Genomic DNA, 16,353 nt, shown 5'->3' with positions numbered 1-16,353 from the left:
AGTCAGCGTGTTGTGGCTGCAAGACTGCATCTAAGCCTGTCATCTGTTCATAGAGTCTATAAACGTTATCGGGAGACTGGTTTGTTCACGCGCCGTTCAGGATCTGGCAGGAATCGGGTCACTTCTGAGCGAGATGATCGATTTATTGTAACAACTTCTTTAAGAAATCGACGCCTTAATGCTTTTCAACTGCAGCAGCGGCTTCGTGTTGTACGAAGGGTGGCTGTAAGTGACTCTACAATTAGAAGAAGGTTGAAGGATCGTGGACTGGTACCGCATAAGCCAGCAAATGGGCCGAAATTAACTGCAGACCATCGAAGAGCGCGCCTTAACTTTGCACGTGAGCACCTAAATTGGTCATACCTACAGAACCGCCACCATAGCTGACCTTTTCTTCAATGCAGCATTGTGCATAGCGTTCTCCGTCTCTTCTGTAGACCTTGTTCCTTCCGTCGTTACCATACAGCATAATTTTACACTCATCAGAAAAGAGAACTTTGCTCCACTGTAGGTATGACCAATTTAGGTGCTCACGTGCAAAGTTAAGGCGCGCTCTTCGATGGTCTGCAGTTAATTTCGGCCCATTTGCTGGCTTATGCGGTACCAGTCCACGATCCTTCAACCTTCTTCTAATTGTAGAGTCACTTACAGCCACCCTTCGTACAACACGAAGCCGCTGCTGCAGTTGAAAAGCGTTAAGGCGTCGATTTCTTAAAGAAGTTGTTACAATAAATCGATCATCTCGCTCAGAAGTGACCCGATTCCTGCCAGATCCTGAACGGCGCGTGAACAAACCAGTCTCCCGATAACGTTTATAGACTCTATGAACAGATGACAGGCTTAGATGCAGTCTTGCAGCCACAACACGCTGACTAAGGCCAGAATCCAGCAATGCCACAACTTGGGCGGCTTCTGTGGGCGAAGTATCCATACGTTTTAGAAAAAAAACCTTTTTTCAGACGTCCCAAAGTCACAGTATTGAAATAAAAAACAAAAAGTTTAAGGATAGGCGCCAATTTTTAGTTGTTAAACGCTAAATGTACTCCAACCCTAAACACACATTTGTCTCAAAACAGTGATTCATTTCGTTTATAAGATAAACAAATGAAATTCTAATTTTGAATTTAGAATTTTCGCTTATTACTGTAATGGCCAAACTGCCAGCTATACATTTATGTATTTTTTTTCATCGTATGAATTCTTTTTTGTGTTAAATTCGGACAGAAACAATGAAAACGGAAGTGTTTCGATTTTTTTGATGAGAAGTGTATTTTCTTTACATTTCCTAAGAAATTTAAACTATTTTAACACCTAGTAGCTTTATTATGCGTTCAAGTGATATATAAGCTTTTTGCATAGATAGTATAAATTGCAGTACAAATAATAAATATTCCAAAAGTCTTTTATATTTTTTCATATACTTATTACTCCCCCGTGTACACTAAACAAAACACAAATAATTATGAACAATGAAGCAACAATAATAAATAATTAGGTCAAACTGCAACACAGGGCAATATTTTTGAACATTATGTTGTCATATGGAATAATTTGTACCATTTCGTGTTTATAGTGGGCGTCTTGCAAGATATATGAACAAAGCCAAGTACAGACAAATGGTGAGCGTAATAGATGGTAATGATAATGGTATGGGTCGGTATTGCATAAAGACTTAAAAAATAAAACAAAATAAACAGGTTTCGTATATGTCGTTTTATGTCTGCTGGATTCTGCAACAAACTGTTCAGGATTCTTTTAGAAGGTTCTAGAACAGCATTTAGGAAACTATGCATTTCAAATAAGCATTTTTTTAAAAGCATTGACAGTAAAATAATTTTGTTATGGCAGTTATTGACCATCACAACTCAACACAACTCATTTTTATTAGGTAGGTACTTGCTTACATAATTTTGTGACAAAAAATAAATTTGAACATGAAACTTAAAAAACACAAACTTACATATAATATGGGTACTCTATAAATATTTTAGTTCTCCTGCGAGTATTAACATGTATTTGACATTTTTTTGATCTAAACGACCTGAATACTTTACCTTTGCATGTATGGTAATTACTATAAGATATGAATATTGTGAATCAAATCTAATATTCTTTATTGCACACATGTAGTTACACGAATGATTATACTAACATTATTATAACACAAATACTACACGATATAAATACCCCAAAAGAAACAGACGATCATGATTAACATGACCAGTGCGATGTTGCAATATCACACACTTAACCCGATATTTTATTTTTGATTAAAGCCGATGATTGTTCCGTGAATTTGGGACAATCCCACAATCTGCTTGCAATCTCCAAGGACTTTCGACACAAACAATGCTTCTTGGAACAAAACGGCTTTGTTTACAGAATATCTGCTAATTGCTCTCACTGGAGCACTGGACCGTGAGAATCTGAATCTAGATCTAAATGATATGGTTGAGCTGAATTTTGTTAACTGTGTCTAGCACAGCGTAAATTATTAAGTATGTATAGATAGTAAATGTGCTAGAGACCTGTTGTTTAGAAGGTGATAGTATTATTCATATTTGATTTATTGATAAAAACGCTTGATATTGTAGAATCATATAACTATCGTAGAGTTATAATGTAACAAATTGTAAATAAGAGAATTTGATAGTAGAAAATAATATTAGAGGGGGCTGTAGACCTGAACTAACTGATTTTCATTAGCAAATTATTTATAATAAGTAGCAAAATCATAACATGATCTCTATCGGGGTAGACAGAGTCCTAATTCATCAAAAAATACGTCTTCAAATTCGCGCGCGACACACTCTGTATGGATTTATCTAGCAACGCGACTAATTTGAAGGCAGCCTAATTGTTGTCTTCTGATTATATGTGATATTGTCGTTTTGCCCATCTTGTTAATAATCAAGGGCAGAGGTTATGTATGCATGTATGACAAATGAAACGACAATATCTGAAACAATCAAGTACAGCTTGTTTTTATCAGAACGTTAATCGCCAATAATTATACAATACGATGCTGTAAACGGGTTAACAAATTGACCTTAACCGTTACACATAATTTCGTCAACAACATACGTCTAGATTATGTTGACGAGATGCATTAACTGATTTTGATTCGAAACTTAAATAAGATAAGCTCACGACGATATCTTAACGAAGTGAAGTAGTCAGAAGTACATCCATCGCAAGATGAACTAAGTACCCACGCCTCACCGAGCTTTTTGTTAAATCAACGTGATAGGTGGTGAGCGGTATCGCCGTCTATTAAACAACAATATGTATACTTTTTTAAAACAATTTAGTCCAATTTCTATGATGTAAATCTCATTCTTGTAATATCATTGAATTTGTGAAATCAAAGGCATATCCTTTAAAACATAAACATACATAAACCCACACCCGTAATCCCTAATGGGGTAGGCAGAACAACGAGTAATCAAAGACAACTTGCAGCTATTGTTGATACGATGCCGTAACCTGGATATGATGAACCATATGGTGATAAGGGATCAGCCTATCGCCCATAACATTGGTCCATCATGTTAGAATGGACACAATCCCTCGGTCGGATTTTACGACATGCCCGGGAAGACAAGTAGCTGAACGTGTTCTATGTTTTTTATTTGCTCCCAGAACAGCATAGAAGCAAGCCATTAAATTTTAAAGACGAATAAAAGGTATAATTAGTTCGCAACAAATCTCTCCGTATCTCTCAGTAGAATCACTCAGCAGTATACTAACCTAATCTATCAACCTGTAGTGGAGCAACAAGATGAAACGACGAGTGGAGGTCTATCTTCAGCAATGGGACGAATAAAAAAATGCTTTTGTTTTAAAAAAGGACGCCATCACAATAACGATACAAAAACATCAAACAAACTAACACATAAAGACAGTAGACTAACTATAGACTGTTATGCAAATCACACTTGCAGCACCCATAAGAAAAGGATAAACCTAGTACCGAATAAGTAGAATATCCACTGGAATTCGCCCATTATCTATTTCGTGCCAACTGCATTCTTAGACCATTACCATACAATATCCAAATCGAAATATGGAGTGAAAGCGATACCCTCGCAATGAGAGCAGATTGCAACCTGCAATGTAAGTATGAAATTCTAGTAGGTACCAGTAGGTATTTAATATTCCTGTATTTAGCAATTAAGATCCAATATCTTACTACGTAACTCGACCGTAACTCCAGTTCGCTCTTATTGGGTGAAATATTCGAATTAATTATTTATTAAACACTTTATTGCAATAATTAATCTTGGAGTTTTTAAGACTAGAATGAATAGGCAGTTGCTATGCGTATTCACTCTAGTCTTAAAATGTAAGCATGTCCGACCTTAGGTCACATCGTAACTTGCCAACAGATGAGATAATAATGGTCAAACGCGAAGTGACCAAAATTTACCTAATCTGGATGAGTAAGTAGGTACTACTAAACTAAGCGAAAGAGGTGCGAGGTAAATCTATAATATAAAAGCAAAATGTCACTCACTCATTTACTGACTGACTCATTCATCACGGAATCTCAGAAGCTACAAGTTCTAGGAGTCTTTTACAGCGTAGGTGCTCACTAAGATGGAATTTTACGAAAGTCAATCCCAGAAGAGGTAAAAAAGGGGTGGCAAAGTTTGTATGAAACTTCTATAAATTAGTATTAGGATTTTACGCAGGGTCGTGGATAACAGCTACTGTTTCATAAAGTTATTTACAAGCCTATTTTGAAAAGACACAGAGCAAGGTGTTCAGTAATGAAGCAATCTTTGAATCATATTCTCTCAACACATCAGCATCAACCGCAAAGATAACCGTAATTTCGTACACAATAAAACAAAAACGACAATCGAAGGCTTTGACCTTTACCCAGCCTTGATCTTCTTAAATTGGTTCCAGAAAGTAAAATAAGAATTTTGATACACTGAAGATGATGGAGTAATTACCGCGTAATTTGATTACCTGTGTAACAGATGTCTTCTGACATTTTTTATTACACAAAACTATGTTAATTTCGCGATATTAAGTGCCCGTTGTGTATTTTTTATCATACCATAAATTTAACATCATTTTGATTGAACATTGCTTGCGAAATTGGGACCTTTTTGAGTCAGTAATGCGGTACCTAGTTATTTTGCAATTTCGATACTTTGCGATTGCCTTATACGAAGAAGATGACCAATGAACTTCGTCTTGATTTGTCACACGCATTGAACACAAGATTGATGACTTCATAGATGCATACGTACATACCTACCTATACATGGACACGTTATGCGTAATTGCTACACAAAGCTTGCTAGACAAAGAGAAAATAAAGTATTGGTTTTAGATAACACTAATATAATAACTTCAGGGGGGTCAAAAAGGCCATATCGAAGCAATTTATCTAAAAAACAATAATGCAATTTGACATTTGCGCATCTAAAAGCAAGTGCGCAATGCAAATAAATGTCAAATAGCAGTATTGCTTTCTTAGATTAATTGCTTCGATGTGGCCATTTTAACCCCCATGTTACCAGCTGAGCCCACGTTTAATATATCCATTATACTTGTGACTATGGGAACTCTTCGTCATGTTGCGAATCGTTAATAAGTAATTAACGACGTCGTCAAAAATATTTTTCTTTTGTGTTGTTAGTTGTCGTTGCAGTGTGTCGTTAGTTTTTTTACCGAATGTGCTTCCCTTGTCACTTTTATAATTTAGCGCCCGATGGATGTTTGACAACCCGATTACTCTAGTCATAGAGTCGGTCAATTTCCCGCCGATGTGGTAGACGATTTCCCTTTTAATGAAATGAAATTAAATATATTTTTATTATCAGAAAACAGTACAATAAGGCACATGAAGTAGGATGGGTACTTATATTAAAAATATATCCAAATGATTAGAGGTTCCCAAACTAGGCATAGCCTGTTTCTTCAAATGAAGGGGTACTCACATGTAATATTGGCGCATAGTTTGCCAAAGGAAACTTAAAGTTAAACTTACATCTAGTATTAGAGTGGGTGTGTGTGTTAAGTAGGGATATTAATGTGTGAGTATGCGCTTATTCAGCACTTATCGGCCCACTAGGTTCAATTAATTCTTTCAAATACAATCCTCTCATACCACGAGGTGAGGTTCGCGCATTAATCACCCTCAGGCCTGATGTCTTAAATTTTGTACCGGGTGAGAGCCCTCAGCGCTCACCATTTCTTCACCCAAGTGGTTAATGCCATTTGCAGCAAATCTACAACAAGTCACATCAAAGAAACAAATCACATAATAGTTGCCTTGATAGCGTAATAAGTTTGACCAATTACGGGGTTTAACAGTGACATTGTGTTTCGTGTGCGTGATCGCGCCAGTTCGCTATTGATGGCGATCAGTCACGCTGCAACAAGGTCGTTACACCCATCTCTACGCTAAACCGAATATTGCGCATGTACAAAACAACTCGACTGTAGTTTTCAGCTCAACTTCCTATACTTATCTATCAGTTTTGATTTATGCAGATATTTTGGAATTCAAACTCATTTACTACCGCGGTTCGTTCATTGCGCTTCGATCTTCAACAATAATTCTTAGTACAAACTGTTACAACAAATAAATATGAAAAAATACAATCTTTTGATCTTAGCATAATAAGAGGTATGGTTCTCATTTTAAAAGTCAATTATGGTGTAAGTTATTTTTAGTAGCCACCTTAAATGAATGATATGCCTTGCTTGTTATACAAAACACGGTAAAGCTTTCGGATTTTGGAGTTTATAATTGACTTCCATGACGTAACTTGGTTGATGAAACAAGATTCTAAACATGTTTTTCTTGAGCATTCCTGGAGTGAAAGAAAAATAAAAGTTTACAAAACAATCACTAATAAATAAAATATCTCAAATCACTTTAATTAGAAAAAATAACATCCCCAAAGGGGATAAGCAGAGGTGTATAGCATATACACACCACTCCTCGCTGGATATGTTTAAGTCCCATATGTAGGGGCGAATCGTTCACAATAGTGAATGTCAGGACCGCCACACATAGTATCACTTATAGTATCACATATCTTAATAACAGCCGCATAGTCTAGTAACAGCCTCCGTGGTCTAGTGGTAAGAGCGTTAGGCTCACGATCTGGAGGTCCGGGTTCGATTCCCGATGGGGACATTGTCGAAATCACTTTGTGAGACTGTCCTTTGTTTGGTAAGGACTTTTCAGGCTTGAATCACCTGATTGTCCGAAAAAACAAGTTGATTCCGTGCTTCGGAGGGCAGTTAAGCCGTTGGTCCCGGCTATTAGCCGTAAAAACACCTTCACCAACCCGCAGTGGAGCAGCGTGGTGGAGTATGCTCCATACCCCCTCTGGTTGATTGAGAGGAGGCCTGTGCCCAGCAGTGGGACGTATATAAGCTATTTATGTTATATGTTATGTATCTTAATAAAGTATATGAAGAAAGCTTGTACGCTAAGATTATGAAGATTTGAATTTAAAAGCTTTGAGCGCTAAATGGTACTAACCGGGCACAAATCCTGCAAACCCGCGGAGGTCTGCATTGCTCTACCTATGTGTAAACCACGTGATATCAATTATCTATAATCCAAATATTAATTCAAATTCAAACTCACGGGTTAAAAAAATAACAGCAATTTACCATACAATACGACTACGATACGACTTCATCGAACGGCAAAACCAGTTTTAACTGGTAACAATAAATAAGGTTTTAATGAGTGATGTTTACAGAAATATTTATAGTCTTATGAAACATCGCAGTGAAGTCCATAAGAGTCGAAATAGTTACCATCCTGGCCGTGAGAAGACAAATTATGGGCGTGTTATTCGCAAAAACGAGAGTCGACGTGAATTATTGTGTTGTCTGAGTATAGTCTGGTTGGTTTTAATTAAAGTTGACCAGTAGCTGGGTTTGTGAATACGTGAACACGTGACCTTCGCGGGCGGGAATTGACCACTGCGCATGAGTCGTCGGAACATCGAAGGAAATAGCGGTCACACATAGTCCGTATGTGTAAGTGTGTATGTGAGATAAAGCTTGGATACACCGAGTTATGTTGAAACATTTTTCATATATATTTTTATCGGTTTAATTTCAGTTAAAATTTATTTATAAGTTTATTGTCCATCCATGTGTTCTGTCAAATGTTCAGGTTAGGTAAGCGGACCCTGTGAAAAAAGTGATAACGGAGACGGAGGTGATGGAGGTGTAGGGAGGCGATGACTGTGTCCATGTGTTGTGTCTGATTTAAAAAAAATCTAAGAACACGACTATATCCCCAATTGGGGTAGTCAGACAGGATAGGCATCGCCTGTTAAAGTAAGTACTCGCGGCACATTAAGCTTGTTAAAGTAAGTACTCGCGGCATTTGACCCACGAGATACTTGTAGGTTCAAATAAAACCCAACCTAATATACTTAAATTAAAACAAGTTATTCAAATTATCTAAATGCCCATTGGCTATCACAACTACACTTAAAATTAAAACACAACATCACAAAATATTGTCCGCCCAGTGTGCCTAAGCCGTTGAGTTGCGTAAGAGTTTACTGGATCACCGGTGCAACCCAGAGCGCTACTTTCCTGCGCCCGCGCCGACTTGTGGCTCGTCCACACTGGAAATACCACATTACGTTATGCTGATCAGATAAACTATACAGTTTACTTCAATGCTTTCAGGAAGACTTTATCACGCGTCCATTTTTGGTTAAAATGCAATTCGCATTGAAGAATCCGGTTAATTAATAGTGTGTTCGAAGATTGGAATTGGAAATTGGAGTCTATTTTCGCGATATTTTTTCTTTTTTTTTGTATTGTAATGAATAATTTATATACTTACTTACATTTATATGATAATATATACTTAGCTAGATTTGGATAAAAATATACTTTGTGAAGCTTTTCCAACACAGATAAAGTTTTAGAACCAATAACATTAAAACAAACAGGCTGACCACCTGATTCTCCAAAAAGTAAGATGATCCGTGCTTCGGAAGGCACGTTAAGCCGGTGGTCCCGGTTATTACTTACTGATGTAAGTACGTAGTCGTTACATGAGTCATGTCAGGGGCCTATGCCGGCTCAATAATAACCCTGACACCAGGTTGATGGGGTTGGTAATCCACCTCACAACCCATACGATAGAAGAAGATTAAAACAAATAAATAAAAATCACACTTTTTTTCTCACAGTTACAACCATAAATCATCACATCCATCTTAAAACTTCGTATCAAAAGTTGCTGCAAGTTAACTTCTGATTACTCTACTGCTCACCCTGGCAAAGATCATGAGCGCGTATTTCTCTATATGTGTATATGTATGTTTACTATGTATGTATGTTGCAACTATAAACACTAGGCAACCGTTTTACGCAGTGCATCGAAAATGTCTTCGCGCGAAACGACTGATAATTCCGCTAAGAGTAGTAAATGATGATGTGAATACCGTAATAATGTTTCGGTATTAAGGTTAGTAGGCTAGAACGCAGGCGAAGCAATACATCCTTCTGAAAAATGATCATAGCACTAGCACTGAGACAGGTAAGTACTAACGATAAAGCGGGCAACATATTTCACTGAAAAATGTTCGCAAAAAGCTACGAAGTTGCACAAACTGGGTTAATGACGTCAGAAATAAGATATAGTCACTCTAGTCCTGTGGTACACCGGCTTGCTTCCCAAACGGAGACATATCTTTATTTTGACGTGACTTATTGTAGATTTGCCGCAGATTGCATTAACTACTTGGCCGGACAAATGGGAAGCGCTGAAAGCTCTCACCCGGTATAACGTTTAAGACAACAGGCCTGAAGGTGTCCAGTATGACGCGAACCTCGGCTCAGGGCGTCGGCGTCGTCTGAGAGGAAAAATATTTGAAAGAATTAATCGACCCTAGTGGGTCGATAGCGATAAGCGCTGATTGAGGGAATCTCCGTAATACCCTGCATGATAAGCAGTACGTTCATCAGAAATGAAGTAATTTAACTTCAACGAGTGACGCGACGTTTTTCTTTCGCGTTCTTATAGGGATAATAAGGATGTGAGAATGATAACTCAGAAACCAAAGTATTTACAGCCAATGTGTGTATTGAGCTGGTGGGTCGGCTTCTTCTATCTTCTATCGTGTGGATTGTGAGGTGGATTACCAACCCTATCAACCCTGGTGTCAGGGTTATTACTGAGCCGTCATAGGCCCCTGACATGACTCATGTAACGACTACGTACTTACATCAGTATGTAATAACCAGGACCAACGGCTTAACGTGACTTCCGAAGCACGGATCATCTTACTTTTTGGACAATCAGGTGATCAGCCTGTAATGTCCCAACCAAACTAGGGATCACAAAGTGATTTTTGTGATTTGTCCCCATCGGGATTCAAAAACTGTATTACGGAGAGCACACACAATTACTAACTGGATATATACCTACTGATAAATTAAAAAAATACAAAGAGAACATAAAATCGAAAGTTACTGACTCGGTCACCTATCTTAAATTCTAATATACATTATCAGAAATCAGAATCATTCATTATCATATATAGATAAACTTGTTGAAGGTCAATTTAATATTTTTGAATCTACGTCATTTAGCAAGGTGTTATGGTTGAGAAGAAGAAATGACAAAAAACTGCAACAGTAACACATGTTTTAAATTAACCAAAATTAAAACGAAAGAATTACAAAAGGAAACTTAACTACATACATGGCAATTGGAGGTAATTTTTAATACAGAAATCCCGAAAAAAACACGTAACATAAAACGAGTACAAAAGGAAGTTTGTGACAAAAACATATTTCAAAAGTCGATGTAGCCCTCGTTATAGTCCGTGGTCCTGTCTACTCCAAAATGAGTTTATTTTTGTATGTATATGATAAGGAAAAGTAAAAAGCTCTTTCTTCTGCACAGACCATTGCGTTAACCTTGAAAGATACCAAAAAAGTGTCAACAGTATGATGTAATAGTGTAAAGGTGATCTTATGCACCGGTGTCATGTGTCAAGCCGGTTTCGTATCGGGTGTCCACTGGTCTGCCCTTACGTATAAAAACTACCTACCCTGTGGAGACGTTATCAATCGAGTCCCACGATTCAGTAAAACACGTCGAGATGTTCTCCCAAGTAAGAATTATTGAGATTCATATCCAAAAAAACATAGTCAATTTGATCTTGTAGTACAGTCATCAGCAATATAATGTACCCACTTTAGGACTCTGTCGCACTAACATATTTGACATATAGTGAGACTTACAGTTCAATTTGTCAAAAAAGTTAATGTGACATGGTACCAAACATATTAATGCTCGTGACCGTTGTGGTACACCGGCTTGCTTCTGAAACGGGGAGCGCCGGCACCGTACTTGCACCAATGAGTTATTAATTTATCTAAGTGCAGTTTTCACTAACACAGTTGGCTCGACCATTATAGATGGCGATACAGCTCACCACCTATCACGTTGGTCTAACAGAAAGTTCGGTTAAGTGTGGGTACTTAATTTATTTTGTGATGGATGTACCTCTGTCTACCCTAATTGGGACATAGTCCTGAGCTTATTTATTTTAATTAACAAAAATATTCTTGGTTATTCAGTGATGGAATTGTAAAAAAATGAAACTGTTTATTTTCGCAGGTAGTCTTCCTCAGTGTATTTGTGGCCATCTGCCACGCTGGTGTGCTGGTAGAAGACAACCACCATGCAGTATCCAGTCAGAGCATCGTCCGTCACGATCAGCCGGCCCATCAACTGAATACACACTTTGCCACTCCTGTTCTCACCCACGCAACTCCTATCATCCAACACGCAGCTCCTATCATCCAACACGCAACTCCTATTGTCCACCACGCCACCCCCATAGTGCACCACGCCGCCCCCATAGTGCATCACGCTGCTCCCATAGTGCATCATGCCGCTCCCATAGTGCATCATGCTGCCCCTGTAGTCCAACACGTCGCCCCCCTGGTTCAACATCTCCAGGCAGCCCCAGTTGAAGTCCACGCTCAGCCCGAAGAATACGTAAGTTACATAACGAAGGCAAATATAACTTACCTAGTTATGAATAAATAAAGCATGAAAAAATCCGCAATTAGCAAGTACCTATCGAAGTTGCAATTTCACTGGTATTCCACACGCATGCAATTCACATAATTCACATAATCATACCAACATCTTACGCATATAACTGCACGCACCCGAATTTACTAACACAAAGAAAGTGAAAGGCAAACAGCTATTATGATTAAAAATGTGATCAGCTAACACCAACCCAATTAAATATTTATTGTGCAAGTTCCCTGTCATTACAAGACTATAGAAAGTTTTGTAACATCAACATTGGCAATCTATCACGCTGCGATTGGGATTAATATATATTTATCAAACACATCATTACTTACTTAATATTATAGGTTTACGCAGAGTTGCCCCGTGGTAACGCTAAGTATAATCATCTGGCTAATTGAAACTATTGAACAAAAAATGACCGCGATCTACTTATAATTTATAAACGCGTGCACGCAGATTAGGATTGCAGCAATTCCGTCCCATTCGACATCGGAGACGAGAGGAAACCTTTGTAGGGACAAATTACTTAATAGGTATAAGCCGTATAAGTGTACAATACTTAATTCTTCTTCTATCGTGTGAGTTGTGGGGTGGATTACCAACCCTATCAACCCTGGTGTCAGGGTTATTATTGAGCCGCCAAAGGCTTCTGACATGGCTCATGTAATGACTACTAACTGACATCAGTAAGTAGTAACCGGGACCAACGGCTTAACGTACCTTGCAAAGCACGGATCAGCCTGTAATGTCCTATTACCAAACTAGGGATTGCAAAGTGATTTTCTTGATGTGTCTCCACTGGGATTTGAACCCGGGACCTCCGGATCGTGAGCCCAACGCTCAAACCACTGGACCACGGAGGCCGTTAATTATATATCTACTTTTTTGCGTAAAGTACGTTTACCAACGATCGTTCGATTCAATTTCTCAGGCTCCCGCGCACTACGAGTATTCTTACTCCGTGGAAGACCCCCACACTGGTGACCACAAGTCGCAGCGCGAGTCCCGCGACGGCGACGTGGTGAAGGGAGAATACTCCCTGCTGCAGCCTGATGGCTCCATCCGTAAGGTCGAATACACCGCTGATCAGCATAGCGGGTAAGTTTACATAACTTATTTTTTCTTTGCCTATTTACACTTGCCCCGTTTACTTTGGGCTTGCATTACCTAACTTAACAAACCTTAAGGACGATGGGTAATACAATTTATGATTATATAAACACCGCTGCTAAAACCGTAGAACATATAGCAAAAGTCACCGAGCCTATATAGAAAGTACTCGGTATATAAAATTGAAAACCCTAAAAAGAAACAAATGAACGCAATTTACACGTCCAAAAATAAATGATTCTCAATATTTCCGCTTGACCCAAGAGGTTAAAGTAATCAATAAGCAAGGAAGTTATAAATCCTCACGATGCGAATCACTCAAACATGATTCAGAGGCAGAACAGTCCGATTCCATTCATATAAACTTGCGCATTAGCTTATGCAACTCTAATTTCGGGTATGTGAAGGCCAAATAGCGTATAAAAATGTGATGAAAACTAGCGCAAGAGGTACTAACTGCTTTTGTTTTAGCAATGGTGTTTATAAATCTTATTATCTTAATACTAATGGTGTTTCGGTCGATAACGTCGATAATATCTGAGGTCTTCCCGATGCCGCAACGCACTACGCATCTCTAACTAGCCGGTGTTTGTTATACAACCTGTAAATTACATGATAACTGTATTGTTGTACCACATGGGTAATCATAATTACCTACATGTACAATTTACTCAACAGTTGTATGTACCGTTTATGTCTAAATGAAACGGTAAATGGTTGTTGCCAACCATCATAATGTACAGGGTGTTAGTGACATCGTAACGAAAACTTTGAGGGATGATTTCAGTCCATGGTTCTGAGTTAAAATCAAGTAGAATTTTCCGTCTGTAGTATGTGTATGTATGGACATGAAAATAATTTTAAAAATTTTAAAAAAATCATGAATTTTCCGACAGAAAATTCCACTTGATATCAACTCAGAATCATGGTCTGAATCATCCCCCTCAGTATTCGTTACGGTGTCACTAACACCCGCACCTACTTGTATGGCTATCTGTATGTACTTGCACGAAGTGTTAGTGACATCGTAACGAATATTGAGAGAGATGATTCAGCTCATTATTCTGAGTTAATATGAAGTGAAATTTTCCACCGCAAAAGTATAGAATTAAAAATATTTTTAAAAAAATTAAAAAAGTCATGAATTTTGCGACGGAAAATTCCACTTGATATTTACTCAGAATCATGGTGTGAATCATCCCCCTTAGCATTCGTTACGACGTCACTAACATCCTGTATATTGAAGTAAGTGTGAGCTTGATGCAATAAATAAATTGGAGTGACTATCAAACGAATGAGATTGCTGTCACTAATTTCTTGTTGGAGACGTACAATTTTATCGTCTCTATACTCGTAGATGAATATTTATAGCATATTTTATAGCGTACCGATTAATTAGTATTTTGAAGTAGGTACTTACAATTAGTTATGCCATATAAAACGCATATCACCGATTTTGTAATGATTGGAGATTTCTAACATAATATAAACTATGAGCAGATCCGTGATTTGAATTTGTCCAGCAGAAAGTAGATATTGAAGAATATGACAGCTTTTGAATTTATTTATAAAAGATACACTTTATGTTATAGCTTCAACGCGATCGTGCACACTTCTTCCCCGCACGCCGCCCCCGTTTCGCACGCCGCCCCCATTTCACAAGGCGCTCCCATTTCACACGCCGCCCCCGTTCTACACGCCGCCCCCATTGTCAATGTGCTGGCCAACCACCATTAAACCACAAATACATTAAATATGTAATACAACAGTATTTAAACGATTAATGTTATACCATTGTTATACTTAGAGTATAAAATACTACCGATTATATTAAATTATTCTTAAATACAACTGTTTCTTTTTTTACTATTTTAAAAAATAATAATTACAAGGACATTTCTGTATTGTATATATATTTTTCGAACCTTGATCAAAGTATGTTTTTCACATTCGAAATAGATTATGGTTTTTTCAAGATAATACAAATCAAGAAAACACATAACCCTCCTTTTTGCTTCGCCCCATGAAACACTAAGTACTTACTTACCTATACTTTATTGCTATTTAAATAACCAGCAATTTTTCACCTGAATTGTTTTATTGGCCAAATTTTTAATGCGCAATCAATTAATTTAAACTTGCTCAAATATTACATGTTCACGGAGAAAAATATACAAAAAAATAACGAAAAATAAAAAACAAAAAAGTAACGAAAAAAATGACGAAAAATGGTAAAATGACGAATTATTAATCAAAGTGTAATAAAAAGATCGACTACGTAATTAAGTCTATTTTCCACCATACATTTTTTATTTTAATTAAACATTAGTTAAAACTCTTCTTCAGCGTTATATATTATAAACGTATATAAATACAATAAAATAAGAAAGATATAGGTGTAAAAGAGAAAGAGGACTTAAAATTTTTACACTCAAATGTTAAGGAAAAAATCTCGGTAAGGCTTCCCTCACCAATCGGAGGAAGAAATGAAGCATATTGCAACATCCTGGTCCTCTGCGGATTGAATACATATTAAAGACAATAAAATAATTTATTTATTTAAATAAATATAATGAGTAAACCCACATTCCCGAGAAATTTTCGGAGGTATGTGACCTAACCTGTATTGGGCAGGTTTTCCCTTCGCGGGTTGGAAGGCCAGACAGGCAGTCGCTTCTGTAAACCGGACCTGTCAAATCTTCAGGACTCTGTGAAAAACGGGATAATGCTAGGGAGATGATGATGTAAAATTATTTATTTATTAAAGTACAAACACATCACATATTATTATAGCATTTTTTATACAGTAGGTAACAGTATTTTAACTAATATTATATGACAGTTAAGGCGTACATAACATTCACAATTAAAGGATAAGTTATTTAAAAGTAAAAAATAAATTTAGAATGAGCTTAATCTTAAAAACACTGAAAAATATTGTTACCCAGAGTAGCAAAGTACACTTAAGTACAGTTTACTGCACACATACAATATACAGATTATGTATTTACACCTGCAATACAATGCAATACAATGATTTAACAGTGTAATAATTCATTGTGATTTAAAATGGAAATTTTAAAAATCTGCATAAATGTACATCAATTAGTTACCTATTACTACCGCCCTGTAGTTCTGGGCGCAAGAATAGGGCTACGGTACCCCCT

The 16,353-nt window shown here is 37.3% G+C and overlaps 1 protein-coding gene across 1 annotated transcript; it reads left to right on the top strand.

The window, feature by feature from the left end:
- The first annotated feature begins 9,526 nt into the window (after positions 1 to 9,526).
- On the top strand, positions 9,527 to 14,923 carry LOC126366961 (cuticle protein 8-like). Its single transcript, XM_050010305.1, has 4 exons — positions 9,527 to 9,553; positions 11,639 to 12,028; positions 13,008 to 13,174; positions 14,779 to 14,923. Exons 1-4 carry the CDS (start codon positions 9,527 to 9,529, stop codon positions 14,921 to 14,923), a joined length of 729 nt encoding a protein of 242 aa, XP_049866262.1.
- The last annotated feature ends 1,430 nt before the right edge of the window (positions 14,924 to 16,353 follow it).

Source organism: Pectinophora gossypiella, chromosome 5 (assembly GCF_024362695.1).
Source record: "Pectinophora gossypiella chromosome 5, ilPecGoss1.1, whole genome shotgun sequence".
In the NCBI taxonomy this organism is placed as follows: Eukaryota; Metazoa; Arthropoda; class Insecta; order Lepidoptera; family Gelechiidae; genus Pectinophora; species Pectinophora gossypiella.
Note: the sequence above shows the minus strand (reverse complement) of the source record. Positions and strands in the feature narration are given on the sequence as shown.

Bases quoted from the DNA above. Each gene is read 5' to 3' on its own strand.
- LOC126366961 (XM_050010305.1), top strand. From the start codon at position 9,527: ATGATCATAGCACTAGCACTGAGACAG. The intron at 9,554-11,638 runs GTAAGTACTAAC...AACTGTTTATTT, and splicing joins TAGCACTAGCACTGAGACAG to TCGCAGGTAGTCTTCCTCAG. The intron at 12,029-13,007 runs GTAAGTTACATA...TCAATTTCTCAG, and splicing joins ACGCTCAGCCCGAAGAATAC to GCTCCCGCGCACTACGAGTA.